Consider the following 21253-nt stretch of genomic DNA (forward strand, 5'->3'; position numbering starts at 1 on the left):
CCACCTTGAATTAATGCTTGCAGGATGAGCGGGGAGAAAAGTGCTTTCTTGCGCCCTTCTCCTCTCCCCTTCTGTTCCTGTGAATCACATGGTTCTTTCTCCTTCAGGTTTTTCCGAGAGCTCCCACGTACCAGAGAGGCCACCGAAGCCCTTGCCACGGAGGATTAACTCTGAACGGAAAGCAAGTGGCTGTCTGCCAGGAGGCGCTGCCGGGCCTGTTGCTGCTGTCTCCCCTCAGCTCTCCGGCGAGATTGAGAACCTCATGAGCCAAGGCTACTCCTATCAGGACATCCAGAAAGCGCTACTCATTGCTCATAACAATATCGACATGGCCAAAAATATCCTCCGGGAATTTGTCTCCATTTCCTCCCCTGCCCATGTGGCCACATAGCACCCCCCCCCCCCGGCCCCGCCTGGGACACTCCTGTGCATCAACCCACCTGGGGGGGTTTCCTGCCCAGCTTATAATTAGAGGAGGTAACAGGCTCCTTTAGAGACTTCCTGTGAAGTCCTGCCTGCCTCTACAGAGAATCGGTCATCAGGGTTTTATGCGATTCCAGGTTTCAAAGCAAACGGAATGAAACGGACTGTGTCCTCGACGGTCTGTGTGTCTTTCAGAGCCCCCCCGCCCCATTCCTGTTTTCTAGCTTGAGAGAAAGGTTTGTTTATGAGAGGTTTCTGCATCCCCATGCCGGTGTGCAAGGGGTCAGGGGATGTGTCTTGTGCTGTGAATGCAAATCAGATGTCGGTATGCTGAGCAGCATCTCCGGGCTGAGTGTGGTGTTGCCCCACTGCAGTTCCCGGGACTGGATTTGGGCCCTGTCGCTATTGTGTTTCGACTCGGGCTTTGTAGAGCGCCTGCTACCAGGTACAGATTCTCGACTGAGGAAGAGGTTACAGCGGCTTCCTTCTGCTCTGATCTCTCTTCCCTGTCTGTCTGCTGTCAGTTATTACCCACCACCTTCTTGTTCCGAGTCAGGCTTCTGCTCTAGATCCTGTAGTCAGCATTGCCTTCTGCCCCCCTGGGTAGAAGGCCTTGGAGGGGCTGAACCTTTTCACCTGTGTTGGGGTTCTTCTCCTTTGAGAACTGGGTGCTGCTGAGCTTCTGAGCCCGAGTGTTCCATGCTTTAGCACAGACTGTGGTGGATTTCAGCAGCTGCTTTGCAGCAGCCCCAGCGCTGTAGCTGTTCAACACGGTGAATCATCTTAGCTGCATTGAGAAGTCTTGTGGCCTTCTGACCTGTTCCACCGTCATTTTTGAAAGTGTTCTGAGGAAGGAAGTTAGCCAAGTACCTTTTACGAAGTCGGTGTGTTTGTTGTTCACAGAAGTCATTGACTGGCTTTTCAGTCACCATGCAATGTTCTGAGGCTTTTGTGTTACGATAAAAGACAAAACGCCCTTCCCTCCTTGTAGCGTCCCAAAAATGTTCAGCTCCTTTGTTAGACAACAGGTCAAAAGAAACGGTGTGAAATCATGGCAGAAATTGCTTTTAGAAAGCTCTGGCTAAACTCTGCCCTTGTTCACATGTAAAGTGTACCAGGGTTGCAGCAAGTGTGATGGAGTCTGAGGCAGCAATGCATCTGGGAGTCCACAGCCCCCGCAAGGAGGATCCTTGGCCCTCGAGCCCCAGGATGACTTCTGGGTGCATAAACATCTGCAGCACTTCAGTGCTTTGCAAAAGGGCCGTTTGGGAGATGCTGTCAGTTCCTGTGCTGGCCGGGAGTTTTTTTTACCCCCATGTACCATTCCACATAGTAGATGTTTGTGGGGCTAGCGCTGCAGCATGCATTTCGGATGGACCTTTTCTGCATGTGTCCTTTTTGTCCATTTCTAGTGTCTTAAGGTTTTTTTTTAAGCGGCTCTCTCTCTGAACCGTGTGAATGTCTTTTGTTTGCAAGCACAACGGAGGCCGAGCAAACGCTGAGGTGCTTCCCTGCGGCTTTTAAATTTTGGCTCTTTCTTCACCCTTCCGCCCAACGCCTCTTAATTTAAAAAGGGCAGTTTGTTTTATGTAAAGCCAAATGCTTAGTGCCTTTTGATGGGGGAGCACTCTCTTTCCAGGGAGAAAAGATGGGCTGAAAATGTCACCAGACAAAGGTGTAGAGCTGCTGCCTGGGACGAGGGAACGATAGCCCCGGAGCTCATGCGGTGTTTTGCCAGTTCAGCCCGAATAAGTCTGTCCTGCTGTAGCCGTGGTACTAGCCCTGGCTTGTCTGTGTGGCTTGCTACCCTGAACTTGGCTTGAAGGCAGTGCAGCCCTGAGACAGGATTTTTCACAAAGCCAGGTGGTGGTCTGGGTTCTTTTCCCTGTCCCTTTTTTCAATTTCTTTCCCTTTCCAGAAAGAGAACAAAATACAAATTTTGTAGTAAACGGCAAAACACAGCTGCATTGCCAGGCACACGTCGGATGGCTCTTGTGCCAAGCTTCTTGCCGTCTCAAGGACCCCTGCCTGTCTGCAGGTAATGCAGGGCCAGAGCTCAGTCCATGGGGAGCTCGTCTTGCGCAGCTGGCAGGCGTTTTGTCCTTGAGTGTTTAGCATCCAGCACCTTTTCGGTGCACAGTTGCTCTCTTTTGGCATGCGCTGCCTTCCTGTATCCTGGCTTACAACTCTCTCTGGAGAATCAGGGTGTGGCTTTATGCATTTCACCTGTCTGTAGTCTTGTGGGGGCAGAGTGACTTGCTGCACGGGGCTGTTTTAGCCAGCTAAAGAAGAAAGCTGACATGCTAACTTGGAAGTCACCTCTGGTGGGTGGTTGAGTTGGGTGAAGGGTAGCTTTATTTGTCCTGAAAGTTTAGAACCAATTTTTAATATCAGTGTTAAAAATTTCAGATTTTCACTGACTTATTTTAAAAGTTATAATGTCATTAATATAAAAAAAAACATATTAGCAGTATTTAATCCTTTTGAGACCTGTAAAGAATAAGGACAGAAGGTAAATATTCTTACAGAGTAGCTGAGCTTTTAAGGTTCATTTGGTCTAAAGTCTTCATTTTGTTCTGCAATGCATTGTTAATGTTTTAGACGTTATACTAATGTTATTTATTTTTTATTTTTCATTCTTGTAAGCTGCCCACTAAAGAGCTTGGAGGGGTGGGTGGGAGGGAGCGGGTTAGGGCGTTCCATGTGTGTCAGTAAAAGAAAATCAAAAACAAAGTTTTATTTTTAAATAAATTTCTTTGTTGTAGCATATTGGCCATGTTGTGTCAGTTGCAGCTCCGGAGAAGCTGGATATTTTGTCCCAAGCTTCAGCAGATCCCTTCCTTCCTTTACAAGTTACAATCTACAGATTGAAGCTCTGTTGAGACACACACACTCTGACTCACGATACTGGCCCTGAGCAAGCACAGAAATGAGGCATAAAATTCACCATTCTCAAGAACATCCTCTTGGTCTTCTTTTAAATCATCTCTGCCTTTGGGAGGCAAGGATCCTGCTCGACTGTATGTTTGGCAAAATCTGTGAGCAGGACCTTGAGGGCTACACAGCACCCTTGAGCATTATCTTTCTTAGATTAGCCCTCATTCTAAGAAAGAAATCAACAGTGTAAAATAGGGGAGGAGCCCCAGATGGACTCTTGATTTGCTGAACGTGTAGATCAACTATTGCCAGGCAAGATGGAGGGACACATTTAAGTAAGATTATTTCATCAATGCTACATTTACAAATACTTCAGGTGTTCACAAAGCCCTGAAATGATGGGGTGGGAGAGCCTTGCCAATAAATACACCTAGGAAATAAAATGATTGTCACCAAAACACCATGTCTGGACCTAAACATACAAAGGGAGCCTAACGCAAAGTGCGAAGTGATTGCCGTGTAGGTGGCGTGTGGGGTGAAGCCACGCGAATAAAAGCCCCGTCTCTGCTGTGCTCATTCTTCCCTTTTTGTGCACCACAGGAAACAGCCAGTTCCAGAAGACCTTTTAAACTTTTATTTTCATATACATATATAACATATATAAAAAACCCTGCAACTCAGACACTCTTAAATTTACACACACATCAACAAAAATATATATAACAAAAGCTTTTTGTTTGTTTGATAATTTTCTAGCTTACAGGTAAAGTACAACACTCCCTTCTCTCCCTGGGATTTTTGGTGTTTTTTTGGTTAATGAATTTGCTTGTCAAGTTTAGGAAATGTTGCCTGAAGCACAATCTGCATCTCTTGCACAGTTTTTTGCACCTGAGGCTGTTCCACTGCTGTTGTTTTGGGGAAATGAGAAAGCAACCTGTAAGAAAGCAAGTAGGTACTTCTGTACATTTAAAATTGAAACAGGTGTGAGAGGGAGGGAGAAAGAGAAGTAGAGAACTTTTGGAGCCATTATTAAGGACAGAAGACTATGTATAGTTTAGATGAGTAGCTGTGTTGGTCTGCAATAGAACAGTAGGATTTGAGTCCAGTGGTATCTTGGAGACCAACACGATTTTCAGGATAGGGAATTTCAAGAGTCAGAACTCCCTTATCTGAAGGAGGTCAGTATCTGAAGAAGTGAGCTCTGACTCTGGAAAGCTTATACCCTGAAAATCTTTAAAGTGCCACTGGACTCAAATTCTTCAGAAGGCCAATATATGCGGCACCTTGGTTTGTGTTCAGGTGCCATCTTCTTTCAAGCTTTCTTCATGTCATACCTGCCCGAGTTCTTGCAAACGGTGGGGATTCAAGAAAAAAATAAAAGGTAGACTTCTCTATTTCTGCTCGGCATCCGTTTCAGTGCCTCGTTTTCTGCCGCTGTGGAAAAGGGTTTTCCAAAGTCTGACAACTGCTTTACAGATCTGAGCCTGCCCTTCAGTTATGGGGGCTGGCGTTAGGGCACAGCAAGTACAGCTGGAGTCTTCAGGCAAAAAGGAAAACTGCACCGATGAACAGGATGTACAAGAGAGAGACCTGGCCCCCATCTTGGCTGCTACAGCACAGGAAAAGACCCCTTGGTGTGCTGGCTGCACCCTACATACGTTTACCTAGAAGCAAGCCCTCCTGCTTTCACCGGGGCCTTAGTCCAAAACAGAGGGACGGCTGCAGCTTCGCGCAACTGAGAGGAGTGGCTTTCCAGCCAGGACTTTAGCTGCACACAGGTGTGCACCTTGCCTGCAAAAATTAAGCGCTGTGTGAAAGCTGGTATCGTTTTGCACTGCAGCAGCCCCAGCCCAGGGTGGAAATCCATGATCTCCCTTGCCCTTCTGTCATTCCGCACCTTTATTTAAAATGTGCTCACTTAGGATTAAGTTTCAACTGTGGGGCAATGAAGTTTCTCATTATAAGTAGAGATGTTTAAATTTGCCCCATTAGGCCTGGCAAGTATTCAGCTGTTTTACAGTCTGTTTTAGAAATAAACAGCAAGCGCTGAACTCTTCTAGAGCACATTTCTCTGTGGTCTAGCTCCTTAACAGGGATGCTCCGAATCTCGTCTTTTAAAATCTTGGGTGATGGTGGGGTGTCCTGTAAGGAAGCCCTGTCTGCATGAACGCATCCAGTCATCCTTCCAAGCCTTTGCTGGGGGTTCCTTCCCACAGAGCAATCTTGTGCACTCATGGTGCTGAGCTTGAAGGACTCTGGCTAATCGCATGCAGGGGCAGGAGGCAGTAAAAGGGCCAGGAGAAGTCGTCCGGGGGAAAGCACAGTGCAGTCACTCTTCCTCTCAGTTCCTCAGATCGATGTATTTCTCTCCCTTTTAAAGGCAACGAAAGAAAAAGCCAGTTACAAAGTGACACTTGCACAAAAAAGCACCACTTTTAGCAATCTCTTAAGAGTCTGCCCATGTAAGAAATATGCTAGATTGTCAGGGGAGGTGATGATTGTGTTAGTAGTCACTGGGAGTGGAGACAGAGCACAATGCATGCTGGCCCCTTTTGTATCCTCTAACCAGTCTGCAGAATCTTTTCAGAGGCAGGCAGGGGGAACAGAGGGACAAGACATGCAAAAGGAACAGAAAGCGCATTTCATGTTCACCCAGTGGCCAAATAGAGCGTAGGAAACTGTTGCACGTTATGTCTTTATCACAGACAGATGAAGCTGTGAAGCGCCTGCTGATGTATCTTGTGGAAGGCAGCTTTGGACATGCATTCAGGCGGAAAATACTTGGGGCCACAGGGAAAGCCCGTGAGAAACCCACTGCGAAGGCAGAGGTGAAAAGCAAGGATTGCATAGATGGCTTCTTCCAGTTGAGAAGTCTGATTAGTGTCAAATGCTCAGCTTTTTGCATCTTACTTCCCAGAATTAAACTGATCTTCAGGGAAGTTGCAAATCAATGCTGAGGGCTCAGTACAGAAGGCAGTGGGGGAGACAGCACAAGAGCAGTGTTAGAGACCTCTGATCTGGCCACTGGGGGGGGGGTTTGTGGTGGCTTAGAAGACAGTCCCTCCGAAACCCCCTCCCTGGGAACAAATACGGCTTCCACGCTGCTCCTGGCTGCACCATCTGCTTTCTGCATGGGCAGTGCGTGAGTAGAGGGAGTCATGCAATATGGGAATGGGAGGAAATGGAGGCTTCCCAAGACTGGCACGAAAAATCACAGGTCTCCTGGATCTCTCTGCTGGCAGCTTGGTAGCTGCAGCCAACTAGGATGGTCTGGCATACCTGGTCGCCTGCAGATCTCTTTTCGCCGTTGGCGCCCGGCAGAAGCCCCGCCTCTTCAGGAAGTTTATCTGACTTAACTTCAACTACAATCTCGTCTTTATGTGCTTCAGGCCTTGTGCTAGGGAGGATGGAGGTGACAGTGTTGAGACAGCTCCAAGCAGGCCCCTAGGGCAGTTATGGGATGTGAGAAGGCTGGGAGGCAGGCCTCTAAGGGGGGCTGCTCACCCCCCACCCCACCTTCCTCCAGCCCTGGCTTCTGTGCCTGCTGTATTCCGCTCTGGCCGATATCCCAGTTTGGTTCTTCTGAAGGGGCAGCTGTCTTCCCTGACCCCCATTCCCCTTTGGGTTAATTGGCTTCTGGGCATACCTTGAGTGATCTTTCCACTACTCCAACTTTGAAGGTGAGGCAAACAAGCTGGCGTGAGCTGAAGGCTGTGCTAGGAAAGCGGCCTGCACCCCAAAGTATGCGCCCACCCCAACTCTCTGCAGCTTTCAGGAGTTTAAAACTTTGCTTGGCCACATTGCAAGGACACCAGAGGGCCATGGCCGAGGTATCACCTTCCGTTCCTTTTCGATGTTACTTTCCTCTCCCTGTTCAGACGCAACTGTTGGGTTGCGCTGGCCTGGGGTGATGACGGAAGGCCCTGTTTCTGTGGCCAGAACTGCCGAGCCCCAGAAGGCAAGGTGTCAGCCTGGGGCTGAAACTGCTTGAAGTCTGCCCTGTCATTGCCCACCCCAAGTTACAGAGAAGTCAGCTGTTTGGTGCTATGAGATGGGAAAGCGTGGACTCTGGCGGGCGGATGGAAGAGAGGACAGAAGGCGTGGGCTTGGAAAGAACAGCGGCACTTACATCTCTTGTTTGCCGGAGCGCCCGCAGGGGAGTTTCCCTTTCTTGTGCAGGAAGTAAAGGACAGCACCCAAGATGGCGATCACCAGGATGCCAACGATAACAGCCACGATGATGACGCCTTTGCTCTCTTGCTTCTGTTTATCTGCTCGGGTGTAAAGACACGGCACATGCAATCACGCTCCTTGAATCCAGAGGCCACCTTCCAATTGTCCCTAGCTTCCTCCCAAAGCTTAATTTTGAGCCTGGACCACAGACAGCTTGCCTCTACGCAGCTGCAAAGTGCCATGAAGGAAATCTCAGCATGACCCCTTCCCCCACCCAAATGCAAACTGCTGGCTTCAGAACGCTCAGTGTCTGCTGATATTGCTGTGCTGTTCACAGGCTGCTTTGGAAGAGCCGCCGGCATTGGGAGAAAGAGGGGCAGGAAGGAGGTGCTGCGAAAGGAACTGAACAACTTGTCAGAGGTCAAAGGAACTCCCGGCAGTTGCTTTGGGAAAGGTGGAAGGAGCTTTTAGGAGCACCAGAGAAACAACACAGAGTTTCGCAGCCAAGGTACTTCTTGGATCATGGAGCAAAGCTGCCACTCCCCCTCCCCCCCATCCAGACTAAGTTGTTTGCCTTAAGACACTGCTTAGAACTCTGTTGTTTGCCAGGTCGTCTCCCTGTGTATGTGCCGGATTACATGGCACTGTACAAAAGCCATGTAATGTGACACTAGATGCAGAATTCAGCTTGTCTAAGAATCTCCCTTTTTAAAGTTTCCAGCTTTCACGCCTCTGAAGCTATGCTCGAAAGTTATCTGGACAATACCTGGAGAAGTCACAGAAATCAGAGAATCTCAGAAGCTGAATAACATTTGGGGAGGAGCAAGGCGTAACAGCCTGGGTGATGCGTTACCCTTCCCCATAAATAGCGGGATATATTTTTTTTTTGCAAAATAAGATCATTCATGCATATTTGCAATATTTTATACAGCTTTTCTTGTTGCAAAATTAGGATTACCATAACACAAAAAACTTTCTTTTTCCTTCTAAGCATAGGTTCACACAGCCAAAGCTATTGCCTTTGAATTGCCACCTTCAGGGTTGTCCTAGAAAAGGCTACAAGGTGATAAGAGCATGCGTTGAGCAGGCTGGTTGGACAGGCCATCAAGGAACTGCGCTGCATCCATATGGCTGTGCTAGGGGGAAGCAAAATGGATACCTGGTGCTGTGGTGTTTCTGGCTGTACCATTCAGTACTGTCTGATTGAACCCCACAGCATTCTCTGTGACGTTCCATCCGGGAATCTCTGTCGGTACTGTCTGGTTGAACCCAACAGCTGTCTCTGTGATGTTTCCAGCTGTACCCTCAGGTACCCATCTGGGAATCTCAGTTGCTGCTGTCCGATTCAACCCAACAGCTTCCTCTGTAATGTTTCCAGCTGTACCCTTGGGCACCCATCCAGGAGTCTGGGTTGCTGCAGTCCAGTTGAACCCAACAACTTTCTCTGCGATACTTCCAGTTGTACCCCTGGGTACCCATCCAGGCATCTCGGTTGCTGCTGTCTGGTTGAACCCAATTGCCTTTTCTGTGATGTTTCCAGCCGTACCCTCGGGTACCCATCCAGGAGCCTGGGCTGCTGTTGTCTGGATAAACCCGAATGCTGACGTTTCGTTATCTGATAAGTTGGGGTGGGGAGAATATCCAGAGAGAGCAGCAAGTGGTAGACGGAAGGCAGTGCTAACGTTTAGGGCAGAGCACTGTGGGAAATTCCTGTGTTGCTAGGTGGTGAAGGGCTGTATTTTTGTTTGTTTTTTTAAACAAAGGGGACGTGGCTTTCAGCAGCAGTCAACCCTTTCCCATGTAGAATATACCTTTTAATTCCGGCCTGTGACTTGAGATGGATATATTTTGCCTTCAGCTGGCTGCCTCTCTCTTTGAATCACTACAGATAGAGCAAGTGTGAAGGGGGAGGGGGTAGCGTTCCTACCTTCTTAACACAACAGAGGGAATGTTGGCCTATTCAGGAGTAAAAAAGTTGTTGCGTCCTCCAAAATACCTTCTAGACATGGCTTAAAGACAACATATTGTGGACTGCCTTTGCATCTGATCACACTTTACTCTTTCTTAAGTTGCTAGAGAGAGAAATACAGTCCTATCTTAGATTGGGAGGGTTGAAACTAGAGATGCCAAATGCATGAAAATGTTCAGCAGTTAGGCATACTGTGTTTGATAGCCAAGATCAAAGCTTCAGATACAAACTGATATAAATTTTCTAAGTAAGTAAATAAGTCCCCTTGCCACTGCCTGATTTGAGCAGTTGCCCAGTATCTGGGATGATGAAGATAGTTTTCTTCGGCCTGACAGCTGCTGTATTTGTGCATGAAACAGACTCCTTTCCCCCATCCTGCCCCCACTTGAGACCACAGATGTTTGGGTTACTTAATGACACAGGAGAGGAGAGGATGACCAAGAATCCCAAAAGGTTGTGCAAGAATGTGTGTGTGCAAAATAACATTGGCAACATAGACAAACACTCAAAGGTAACTTTTATCACCAACTGCTGGCTGACTGATTTGCTCTTTCTTCATGGCTGGCTGTTGAGGAGCAGTGTGCAGTGACAGCAGGTTGTACAAGAGGGAATGAGCACTCCCACGGTGTGTGGGACTACGCATGCATGAAATGCTGCCATTTGCACTAGCCTGCATGAATGCAGGGAAACTAACCTGTCAAACAGGCTTGAACTGCTAACTTAAAAACCAGCTCTCTGCTTATGACCAACAAGCAGAATGTGAACCAAACCCCCGGGGGTCTGAGCATTCTTAAGGGAAATGCACACCTGCATTGTGACCTGCCAGAGGATGGCTGATGGCGCATACGTTCCCCACCCTCCCCATTTCTTGAGCATTTGGTGTGAACATCAGGGTTTGATCTACACATCTGTTCTCGACACTGCGGGGAGTCCCCGAGACAGTGCCTTGTGTCATCCTGAAAACAAACCTTTCTCAAGTTTTGAAGTGGGGGCTGACTTGAAAGAGGGAAGACGCTGTGCCAGCACACTCTATCTGCCTCTTGAAGAGCCAGTGTGGTGTAGTGGTTAGAGTGTTGGACTAGGATCTGGGAGACCCAGGTTCGAATCCCCATTCTGCCATGGAAGCTTGCTGGGTGACTTTGGGCCAGTCACACCCTCTCAGCCTCATCTACCTCACAGGGTTGTTGTAAGGATAAAATGGAGAGAAGAGTGATGTGAGCTGCTCTGGGTCTCCACTGGAGAGAAATAAATAAAACGGTTGCTTTGGACACTGGCAAATGCCACTTTGGCTTGCTGCTACTCAAGACTCCCCGGTCTCAGAGTCTGGCATGCCACTGCTTGGATTCTTCTCCTTCCCTGATATCCAGAATACTGGCTGAGGAGGCAAAAGGTAACTCCCCACTTCCGTTTCACCTAAGGACAGCCACGCTGTTTGCTGCTCTCCTACCCACAAGGCAACTTACACAATATAAATCATTAAAAACAACAAAAGTAACAATCCCCAACAATCAAAAAACCAAACCAGCAACAAATTGGGAATTGGACTAGAGGGGAGAATCTATAGGGAGGGTGCTACCACCAGAAAGGCCCCCGTCTCCAGTAGCACTCCATAGTTGAAGGGGCACAAAGAAGTACCTTCATTAAAGATCTTGGGGGCCAGACAAGTCCATACAGTGGAAGCAGGCACTCCAATCTCCAGTGTCACCCTCTGGCTCCCATCTACCCAGACTTGTCAACTCCCTGTGAATGCGGCGCGCAGGAATGGTGTCAAATAGTAAAGCTTACCAATCCCGGTAGTAGGAGGAGGTGTGTCTGGTCCTAAGGAAGAAAGGAAGAGAATAAACAGCAAGGCATGAAGCAGGTGGTTTGCGGCTCAGGCTGTTCCCTAGTTCTGGGCCTGAAGCAGTCAGTTGCTTCATCAGAAGCAGGGCGAGGGAGGAGAGCTCAGCAGGGAGCAGTTTATGGAGCAGAACTTGAATGCAGGAAACGCCAGTTCCGCTCTTCGCTCAGGATTCCCTCTTCTCTCTGCGACATGGGAAAGTGTCACCCTGCCTTCCTTCAGTCTCAATGTGCTTGAAGGTGAGACAGCTCCATGCAATTGCCTTGTGGGGTATCCAGGAATCCCAAGGGGCTGCATGGGTGATGTGAGACCTGCTCAACTTGAGAGCTAAATAGGACAAGGACTCGAGAGCGAATTTCCCCATTGTCTTGTATTGCTAAAGAGCACCTGGTCCCTAGGTGCCTAAGATTTGGCCATATGGGAAGAAATGGGGAGGGGGGGTTAAACTTTGCCCTGAACACCATTTCCCCCTTCTCAAACAGCCCCCCACCCTGAACAATCTGGTCTCCATGAATGGGGCAAACAGAAATTCCAGGGGATTGTCTGACCCTATTCCCGTCTTCAGAGGATTGCTATTTGGTGATTAAAAGAAAACCCTCCGGTGACCTATTCATAGCTCTCCTTGCATCCTTGCAGGTAGAGTAATGCAAGCTCTCTGCATAGCTCTAAGCTTTGCAGGCTAATGCCTCGGAGACCTTCCCTCCCTAGCAACCTGGCGGTGTTTGCAAGGCTAATGCACGTGCCTGAGCAATTCCGACACCCCCTGTCCTTGCCCTCTCACACAACTGCAGGCTACTTACTCTTCTCCAGCCTGAAATGGTGCTCTGCCAAGCCAAGGCTATTTTGGGCTGTGCAGTTGATTCCAGATTTCAGATGTTCTGGAGTGACCTGGATCTGGAGTGTACTGTTGACCTGGTTATTCCGGTACGAATGCGTGCTCTACAAGAGGCAGAGTAAATAATGTGAAGGGAGGGTTTTTATGGAAAAGGGATGACACAGGTGAGCCCATCCAAAGAGAGAGGCTGATCTGTCCAGAATGTCAAGCCAAGCTTTGAATTTGACTGAGCAACCAGAAGTCAGGAGAAAAACATAGCACAGACTTGATTGCAAAGCTTGCCTGCTGCACAAAAAATTATAAATAAAAGTATCAAACTGATTGAGCGTCTCTGGAGAAACTGACTGCCCAGTTTTGTATGATTGAAGGTCCCCCGTTTCCAGCTAAAAGGTGTATTGTTTTGCTGGGATTGGGACCTATTTTGTACCTAATCACATATTTCTGCTTTGGGAACTTTTGGATTACTGTAATGCACTCTATGTGCGGTTTGCCCTTGAAGGTAACCCAGAATTGGCAGCTGAGTCCAGAGTGCAACAGGCCGCCTCCTGGTCGGGGTGTGTGCGCATTATACATCTGCCACCCCACTTCTAAAACAATTGTACAGGTTTCCTATGTGTTTCCAGAAAATGAGACAGAACTTTGGGCAAGTTTTCTGCGTCTCCAGAACTCTTTATCAGTTGAGGTCATCGACGGGCGATTCCTTTCGATAGTTACATTTAGCCTCCGTTAGAGGCACAGCGTTCTCACTCTCGCTCTCTGGAATGGCTAACCAGAGCAGGCACATACAGCTACTTGGGCAAGATTACGCAGGCTAAGTCTGCATGTTATTCCTGCAGGCAGGGCTTTTTTTCTGGGAAAAGAGGTGGTGGAACTTAGTGGGTTGCCCTCAGAGAAAATGGTCACATGGCTGGTGGCCCCGCCCCCTGATCTCCAGACAGAGGGGAGTTGAGATTGCCCTCTGCGCCGCTCGGTGGCATGGAGGGCAATCTAAACTCCCCTCTGTCTGGAGATCAGGAGGCGGGGCCACCAGCCATGTGACCATTTTCAAGAGGTTCCAGAACTCTGTTCCCCCACGTTCCCTCTGAAAAAAAGCCCTGCCTGCAGGTATTTGGGAACTGAAATGGCCTCATGTTGGAAATGCTCTGGAGGTCTGTGGTAACTTGTTCTTTTTCTAAACCCCCAAGGTAGAGATAGTTGTGTTTTAGAGAGATGGCAAAAAGGGCCTATGCTGTAGTGGCAAGTTAGGGACTCTTCAATTTTAGGACATTTTGTTCAATTTGTTGGTTTTCTTGATATTTTTGCCAGTACAATATGGTTTGTGTGTCTTAAGCCTGGGTAGCAGTTTCATGTTTTGAAGAGGCACAATACAAATTCTTAAGTAACTATCTAAAATTAAACGACAAAAAAGAGAATTTAAGAAAGCGCTGCTGGAATTCCGTAGCTGTGGTGGTATAAGCTCCTGGTGGACAGCCCTTTGGGCAAACTGTGCATGGCATGTCCTGAGCCTTGTCTCAGGGGCTGATGCGTTTTTATTTTGTTAGTTGATTTATGTTCAGATAATATCCAAGAGGATAGTTTTAGGTGGGTAGCTGTGTTGGTCTGCAGTAGAACAGCAGGGTCTGAGTCCAGAGGCACCTTAAAACCAACCAGATTTCCAGAGTGTAAGCTTTCGAGAGGTGTCTGAAGAAGGGAGTTCTGACTCTTGTAAGCTCGCACTCTGAAAATCTGGTTGGTCTCTGAGGTGCCTCTGGACTTAAACCCTAAAGAGAATATCCAAGGTAGCAAAAAGAGAACTAAAACTGTAGTGATCAGCCAAAGTAAAAAGAAAAGAGTTGAAGGAACCTGTGTGGGGCCTTGGGAGGTTTTGCTTTTAGGTCCACTAATGCGGACAACAGCAGCAGTGCAGCATAAAAGAAGGACAGTGGAGTGCAGCCCAGACTGTCTTAGCCACACCCGTGAGCTTCCCACTCCGGCAGGCCACAGCCAACTGCGAACTTCGCCGCTTGCGGAGCCTGAGCCCCAGGCTGCCCATCAGCACCAGAGGCCTCCCAGCCAGTCTCACGTGAGCGACAGGGTCAGACCCCTTAGTCCTTCAAAGTCAGCATGCAGCGCTCTTTCACACCACCCACCACCTCGTCCTTTTCATGGGGGATGCTGGGGATTGAACCTGAGACCTTCTGCATGCCAAGCAGAGGCTCTTCCACTAAGCCACGGCCCCTCCCTGAACATATTATGCGGGGAGGGTGCTGAGAGAAGAGAGGTTTTGCCCAAGGCCACCAAAGGTTCAAAAGCTAGGAAGTTCTTCCGCACAGCAGGTCTGCAAGTGTGCAGTCCCCACGTGTGCCTGCACAGAAGAACTCAATGAACAAGTTACAGGCCAGTGCAACCCTTTTTTCCTGGGGGAAGTGAAATTTGCCCTTCACTTCCTGATTGCAGGCACACGCATGCCACTCTTCGAAAGAGGAGAAGATTTTTTTGGCGTAATTCTTACAAAATTACTTTGCAACCCCCGGTTGGTTCAGTGGAGGCTGAAGGCTCCCCGGGTTGGGTTCCTCCCCTTACCGTTCCATTGTGTGTACTCCACAAGACGGTGGCCTTGGGCACGGAGATGGCGGTGCATGACAGGCTCGAGAGCTCGTTCACCTGTGCATACCGTGGACGCTGCTCCCAGGTCAGTTGGGGCTTTGCTGCAGTCAGGAGAAATGGTGGACCGTTGGTGCGCATCCCCCCCCCCCACAAAGGTAAGGAGGGATGAAGGGTGTTGCTGGGTCCTACTTACAATGAACACTGACAAAGAAATGTCTGGAGCGGCTCAGGCCCGTCACTTCGGGCACTGTTACCACGCAGCTGTAGTTGCCCAAGGTCTCATGGGTGACGTTGACCAACTGGAGTTGCTTTCCTTTCGATACCACTTTCCCCTTCTGCAAAGGCAAGATGGAGGTGGGAGGGTTAGGTGAGATGGGGAAAGAGCGGACAGGGTTTTTCAGGTAGAGAAGAAAAGCCACGGCAGCAGCATCTGTCTAAGCCCAGAGAGAGAACCTGAAATCCAAATGCCCCTCAAAAGCTACCCTCCCCAAGAGAGAAGCTGCCCCCTTTTCTGATTTCATTTAGAAGAGCCAGTTTGGTGTAGTGGTTAAGAGTGCAGAACTCTACAGAGCCGGGTTTGATTCCCCACTCCTCCACTTGAAGCCAGCTTGGGTGACCTTGGGCTAGTCACAGCTCTCTTAGAGCTCTCTCAGCCCCACCCACCTCATAGGGTGCTTTGTTGTGGGGATAACGACATATTTTGTAAACCGCTCTGAGTGGGCATTAAGTTGTCCTGAAGGGCGGTATATAAATCGAATGTTATTATTATTATTAGAATGCTAATAAAGAACCCCAATGCAAAAAAAAAAATCCGGAGGTCTTGCACATAACAACATAAAAGCCCTGCTGAAACAGACCCTGGTCATCTAGTCCGGCATCCTGTCTCGCACAGTGGCCAACCAGCTATTCAGGAGGGCCACCAAAGAGTGTAGTAGCCAAGGCCTTTCCCCGATGTTGCCGCCTGACTCTGGTATTCAGAGGTTGACTGCCTCTGAATGTGAGGTTCCTTTTAATCATTAGGGCAAGTAGCCAAAGATCATCTAGCAAAAAGCAACGAGCCAGGCGGTCAACCAACAGGAAAAGCTTTGGCTCTCTTAACAGCCAAGCAAACGGAATACCCTTTTCCACTTGAATTCCAAAGGCTTGGAGCCTTTTGCGTCGCAGGTAAGGAGGGAATCTTCCCCTTCCTTCAAAGGTTCGTGGTGCTTTGGGGTGATTTTGGGCTCGTCGATATCTAGAGAGGAGAAATCATGCGTTCATTTTTGTGCTCAGTTTTTCTCTCATGGACAAATACACAAGGCGTCATACAATAAAAACATATCATCATCAACAATCTGCACCATCTAAAACAAACCTCAAGGAGAACAATACTAACACCAGCAATGGTAAAACCGTAAGCTCAGTGAATCGGTGATCAAAAGTATGGAAGAGTGGAAAAGTCTTCACCTGAAAAATGACAGTCGGATTTCAGACGGGAGGTGTGGAGAAACGCCATTCTGTTGGTGAATTTAACTTTCTAGGTGCTACAGGAGGGAGGGGCCAGTTCTGGAGTAGAATGTGATTGGAGGGAGAGCGAGTCAGTTGGTGGAGGGGAGTTGGAAGTGGACAGTTGGTGGCTGAGGAGAGGGAGGGAGGGCTCTGAGGGGAGTGGGAGGTTGGAGTTAACCCCCAGTAACAAAGGGCCAAGCTACAAGTGACAAATTATACTTGCCTGGCAAGTGAATAGACTCACGTGTATTCCTCCCTGTTCACTTGCCATTCACTTGCTCTCCACTTGATCAAACCTCCATGCATCTGACAAAGAGAACTGTGATTCTCGAAAGCTTATGCTACAATAAAGTTGGTTAGTCTTAAAGGTGCTACTGGACTCTTTTTGATTTTGCTACTACAGACTAACACGGCTAACTCCTCTGGATCTATGACCATCAATTTAAGGGACACTCAAGTTTCCTAATGAGAGCCTGGAGTGCCTGGCAAGTCTGCCTGCAGTGGCCCCTTTGCTTCTACTATGCCTTTATTTCTTTATGGTAAAGAGTCCAGTAACACCTTTAAGACTAATCAAGTTTATTGTAGCATCAGCTTTTTTCGAACCACAGTGCTCTTCATCAGATGCGGCTAACCCACTTTATCGTAGCATCAGCTTTTGGGACCCACAGCTCTCTTCATCAGATGCATCTGACAAAGAGAGCTGTGGTTCTCAAAAGCTTATGCTACAGTGAAGTTGATTAAGTCTTGAAGATGCTACTGGACTTTACTATTTTGCAACTACAGACTAACACGGCTAACTCCTCTGGGTTTATTTCTTTAGTTATAGTCTGCCTTCCTCACTGAGGGCCAAGCTACAAGTGACGAATGACACTTGAACAGCAAGTGGATTGAGTGGAAGGCAAGTGAACAGGGAGAAATACACTTGCTGTTCAAGTGTCATTCGTCACTTGTAGCTTGGCCCCGAGACTCGAGGTGTGTTACACAGTCTAAGTAAATGCAACCAGTAGAAGGAGACAATAGTTTTTTCAGGGAATCCGCCATTTCACACAGTACCTTCTACACCCCCTCCGCCAAGCCCCACTTACAGTTGACAGACAGGTTGACGCTGGCCTTCAGTTCTTTCATTATCTCGAATTCAAACACTAGGCAATGATAGGTGCCGCTGTCCTCCTTGGTGATGTTTCCCAAGATCAGCTCTCCAGAGGGGCCATCCAGCAACTTGTCCTGAGCGCGAGAGAGAAGGCAGGAGAAGCTTTACCGGTGGCTGCAGCTGCACAGCACCAGTTTTGCATTTAGAAGTCCTGGGGTTCAATCCTCAGCATCTCCCGCTCAAAAAGGAAAGACCCCTGCCTGATAGCCTGAAGAGCTGTTGTCAGTCAGTGGAGCCCATGCTGACCTGGACGGGCTGAGGGTCTGATTTCAGTAGGGGGCAGCTTTGTGTGTTTGTGCTGACTTTTGCCTGGATGAAGAATCCTTCCCCTTACAGAGACGTTCAGCCCAAGCCACCGCCAGTCCAAGCAGACAGTTCTCAGCAGAACGGGTCAAGAGTGTGACTCTGTATAAAGCAGCTGCATGCGTTCGTGTGCAAGCGGCTAGCCCTGTCCTGATAAGGAAGCCTGAACCAGAGGAAAGATCCTGCATACCTGGAGGAACCCCCCCAATAAGGAAGATTTTTTTTTTTGCCTAGCTCAGGGTTCCTGCAGATGTAGTTCCTCTTGTTTGGGACTCCTTGGTCAATACAGGGCCAGACTTTTGCCTTTCCGGGAGACTCTCCATGGCTTAGTCCTACAGGATCAAGCACACATGCATGTGCGCACACTACCACTGCCCTGTTCAGAGCTAGAGGACGTGGTAGTCAGGGGTTTTCCTCTTCAGCTGTGGGGAGCCTCTGACGAGAGAAATCTCTCTATACCTCGGCCTGATGCCACAATCGAGAGCTCTTGGCGAAGTGGCAGGATTGGTGGCAACTGTGAGTTCTGCCAACTACCAAAGCCAGACAAAAATTTGTAGGCTGAACAGGAGAGGTCCACTCCTCCATACCGATCTAAGCATCCTTCTGTGAGCCTTAAAACTGCCGAGAATCCCTTGTCCACCTTCCCAGCTTAAAATGGCGGGGGAATGAGGGGGAATTAGTTAGAATGGAAGCAGAAGTTCCTTCTGCTCTAATAAACCCTTTCCATTGCCCACTCCCCACCATTCTGGCTATGAAGGGGTAGATCCTGGAAGGATAGAATCAGAGTCAGGACATGTTCGCTGTCGGATAAACTCTGCAGTCAGACCTGTCAAGTTTATCCCTATTGCCAGGGCTTTTTTCTGGGAAAAGAGGTGGTGGAACTCAGTGGGTTACCCTCGGAGAAAATGTCACATGGCTGGTGGCCCCGCCCCCTGATCTCCAGACAGAGGGGAGTTGAGATTGCCCTCTGTCTGGAGATCAGGGGGCGGGGCCACCAGCCATGTGACCATTTTCAAAAGGTTCCAGAACTCCGTCCCCCTGCGTTCCCCCTGAAAAAAAGCCTTGCCTATTGCACTACAGAAGATGTGACACCCCCCTCCCGGATTTCTCCCCCCACCATGCTTCCCTACTGATTCACTGGGGCAGGGGATGCTTGCTTGTTTAATCTATTCTGTCATCATGTTGTGTGGTTTTGCTATCTTTGGCAGGGGAACCTTGTCCTCAAGGCCTGGTAGCTTGGCTTCTGAGATTTCCCCAGAAGTGACTCAATCGACTTCCAAGCACATCTGTGCAAACAGCGGGACTAGCCTCTTGCTCCTTTTTGCAAAAGAATGCTGGGAAAAAGTGGTACAGGGCTGGTTAAACAAATTATAATGAGATCTAGTAATGGCTGTGAGTAAGTAGAACCTAACAGTGTACCTCTGAACACAAGTTCCTGGTTTCAGGGACCAGGAGAGACTTCTGGCCTCTTCGTCTAACTTGCCAACTCGATAGATACATCTTGTTAGCACAGATCCAGAGGATTTAGCCATGTTAGTCTGTAGTAGCAATGTAGTAAAGAGTCCAGTAGCACCTTTAAAGACTAACCAACTTTATTGTAGCATAAGCTTTCGAGAACCACAGCTCTCTTCATCAGATGCATCTGACGAAGAGAGCTGTGGTTCTCGAAAACTTATGCTACAGTAAAATTGGTTAGTCTTTAAGGTGCTACTGGACTCTTTACTATCTGGTTGGCAGATGCAGTTAGCAGGAGATCATACTGGATCGTTGGCCTTCTGAGTCAAGCAGCCCTGGTGGCCCTCTGCGCTATGTGGGAACGGAGTTTGAACTGGATGCCTGAGCAGCATTTCTCATGAGAGCAAGACATGCCTGCTCACCTCCCCTTTGAAAACCGTGTAATCGGGCTCAGGGTTCCCATCCGCTTTGCAACGCAGCGTCACCCGGTCGCCTTCCTTCAGTTCCTGTTTAGGTCCATCAATGACGAAGCTGACATTCTCAGAGGGATCTGCAAAAAGAAAAGAGGATCTGGTTGGGATTGCCAGTTTCTCCTCGCCCATTTCCCTCTACGGAGGGGGGAGACAATTAGGCAAAGCCAGCCCTCGCATTCATCTCTGCATTGGACAGCACGCAGAGACTTATTTTTATTCCCCTTTGCAAGGGGGTTGGGGGTCACTTTGTACATTTTTAGAGTGTACATAAGATATATGAAGGTTAAAAAACGAGGCAGTATGTCACGTCTGCACACACCCATGCCATTTGTGTATTCACTGCATTGATCTCTCTGTTCTAATGTATTGGTCTCACGCCACGAGCATATAGTTGTGCTTGTAATGTAGCCACACACAGTCATGCCATTCTTGCCTGCCTGAAAAAACAGGGTTAACATACCTGTAACTTATGTTCATCGAGTTCTTCTGTGCTGACACACATGGGGACTGCGCAGGCGCAGGCCAGCCGCCGGAGAATTTTCTAGAGCTTCCATGGCTCCGAAGGGGCCGTTTGTCGCGCGCCTCAGCGACCGTTTTCCCGCCCAAACGGTCACGTGATCCTCCAGCGACCAACGGCCCCTTCCCTCAGTTCTCCCTTGCCGCCGCTTGACCAACACACTTCAGCCGTAACACCTTAAAAACACCAATATCCGTTACAGCCATCACAATACCGTGCACTGGAGTTCACAGCGGGGTAGGAGGGAGGGTTGTGTGTCAGCACAGAAGAACTCGATGAACATAAGTTACAGGTATGTTAACCCTGTTTTCATCTTCGTTCTTCTGTGCCTCCACACATGGGAGTGTACCAAGCTTCACACAATAAGGAAGGCGGGGGTGAAGTCCAACACAATTTTATTAAGCAAACAAGATCAACAATAAATAGATATGCATATATACATCTATGTAAAAATACTGTGTAAGGACACATAAATATTCAATATTTACATATATACACACCCCCAGGTACATATATACACACTTTCACTCAAGGGTACCCAACAGGCACGCCAAGAAAGTCATTCCAAAACTCCCTCAGGAAAAAAGGGAGTGTAAGACAGCCTTGGCCACAGATACATCCTGCTCCGCATTGACATCAACGGCGTAATGCCTGACAAAGGTGTCTGCAGAGGACCATGTGGCTGCTTTACAAATGTTAACCAGGGGCACCCCCCTGAGGAGTGCCGAAGAGGATGCTTGGGACCGCGTGGAGTGGGCTCTGACATGAAGCGGGCAAGCCACCCCTGCTAGGGAATAGGCCTTGCCAATGGCCGTCACAATCCACCTAGACAGGGTCTGTGAGGAAGCCCTGTTACCCTTGTCCTTGGCCCCAAAACATACAAACAGGTGAGGACAGGTGCGGAATCCCTTCGTCCTATCCAGGTAATAGGCTAGGGCCCTCTTCAAGTCTAGGGTATGGAGGGCCTTTTCCCCCTTAGAGGAGGGTTGCGGAAAGAATGCAGGCAGTGAGATATCCTGCGAGAGGTGGAAGGCGGACACCACCTTAGGCAGGAACCCAAGGCAGGGACGCAGGACCACCTTGTTGGGGTGAAACACAAGAAAGGGAGGGTCAGACCTCAGTGCAGACAGCTCACTGACCCTTCTGGCCGATGTGACGGCCACC

General features: G+C 48.7%; 2 protein-coding genes across 4 annotated transcripts in view; one reads left to right on the forward strand and one right to left on the reverse strand.

Annotated features, from left to right (window-relative positions):
• Positions 1-3085, forward strand: part of CBL (Cbl proto-oncogene) — a 61368-nt gene extending 58283 nt beyond the window's left edge. The window contains exon 16 of the mRNA XM_054997649.1: positions 108-3085. Within this exon, the coding sequence (XP_054853624.1) occupies positions 108-391 (284 nt within the window). The 3' untranslated portion in view covers positions 392-3085. The remainder of the gene's footprint in view (positions 1-107) is intronic.
• An 834-nt stretch (positions 3086-3919) lies between these two features.
• The window catches only part of MCAM (melanoma cell adhesion molecule), a 58395-nt gene continuing 41061 nt past the window's right edge, over positions 3920-21253 (reverse strand). For 2 of the 3 annotated variants that reach the window (XM_054998403.1, XM_054998402.1), the window contains exons 7-16: positions 19522-19649; positions 17277-17415; positions 15822-15937; positions 14897-15038; positions 14680-14804; positions 12083-12221; positions 11228-11260; positions 7430-7571; positions 6580-6697; positions 3920-5671 (exon numbers count right to left, since the gene is read on the reverse strand). In XM_054998403.1, coding sequence (XP_054854378.1) covers positions 5642-5671; positions 6580-6697; positions 7430-7571; positions 11228-11260; positions 12083-12221; positions 14680-14804; positions 14897-15038; positions 15822-15937; positions 17277-17415; positions 19522-19649 — 1112 coding nt within the window. In that variant the 3' untranslated portion in view covers positions 3920-5641. The remainder of the gene's footprint in view (positions 5672-6579; positions 6698-7429; positions 7572-11227; positions 11261-12082; positions 12222-14679; positions 14805-14896; positions 15039-15821; positions 15938-17276; positions 17416-19521; positions 19650-21253) is intronic. The other variant, XM_054998404.1, reaches the window with a different exon arrangement.

This window comes from Eublepharis macularius, chromosome 14 (assembly GCF_028583425.1).
Source record: "Eublepharis macularius isolate TG4126 chromosome 14, MPM_Emac_v1.0, whole genome shotgun sequence".
In the NCBI taxonomy this organism is placed as follows: domain Eukaryota; kingdom Metazoa; phylum Chordata; class Lepidosauria; order Squamata; family Eublepharidae; genus Eublepharis; species Eublepharis macularius.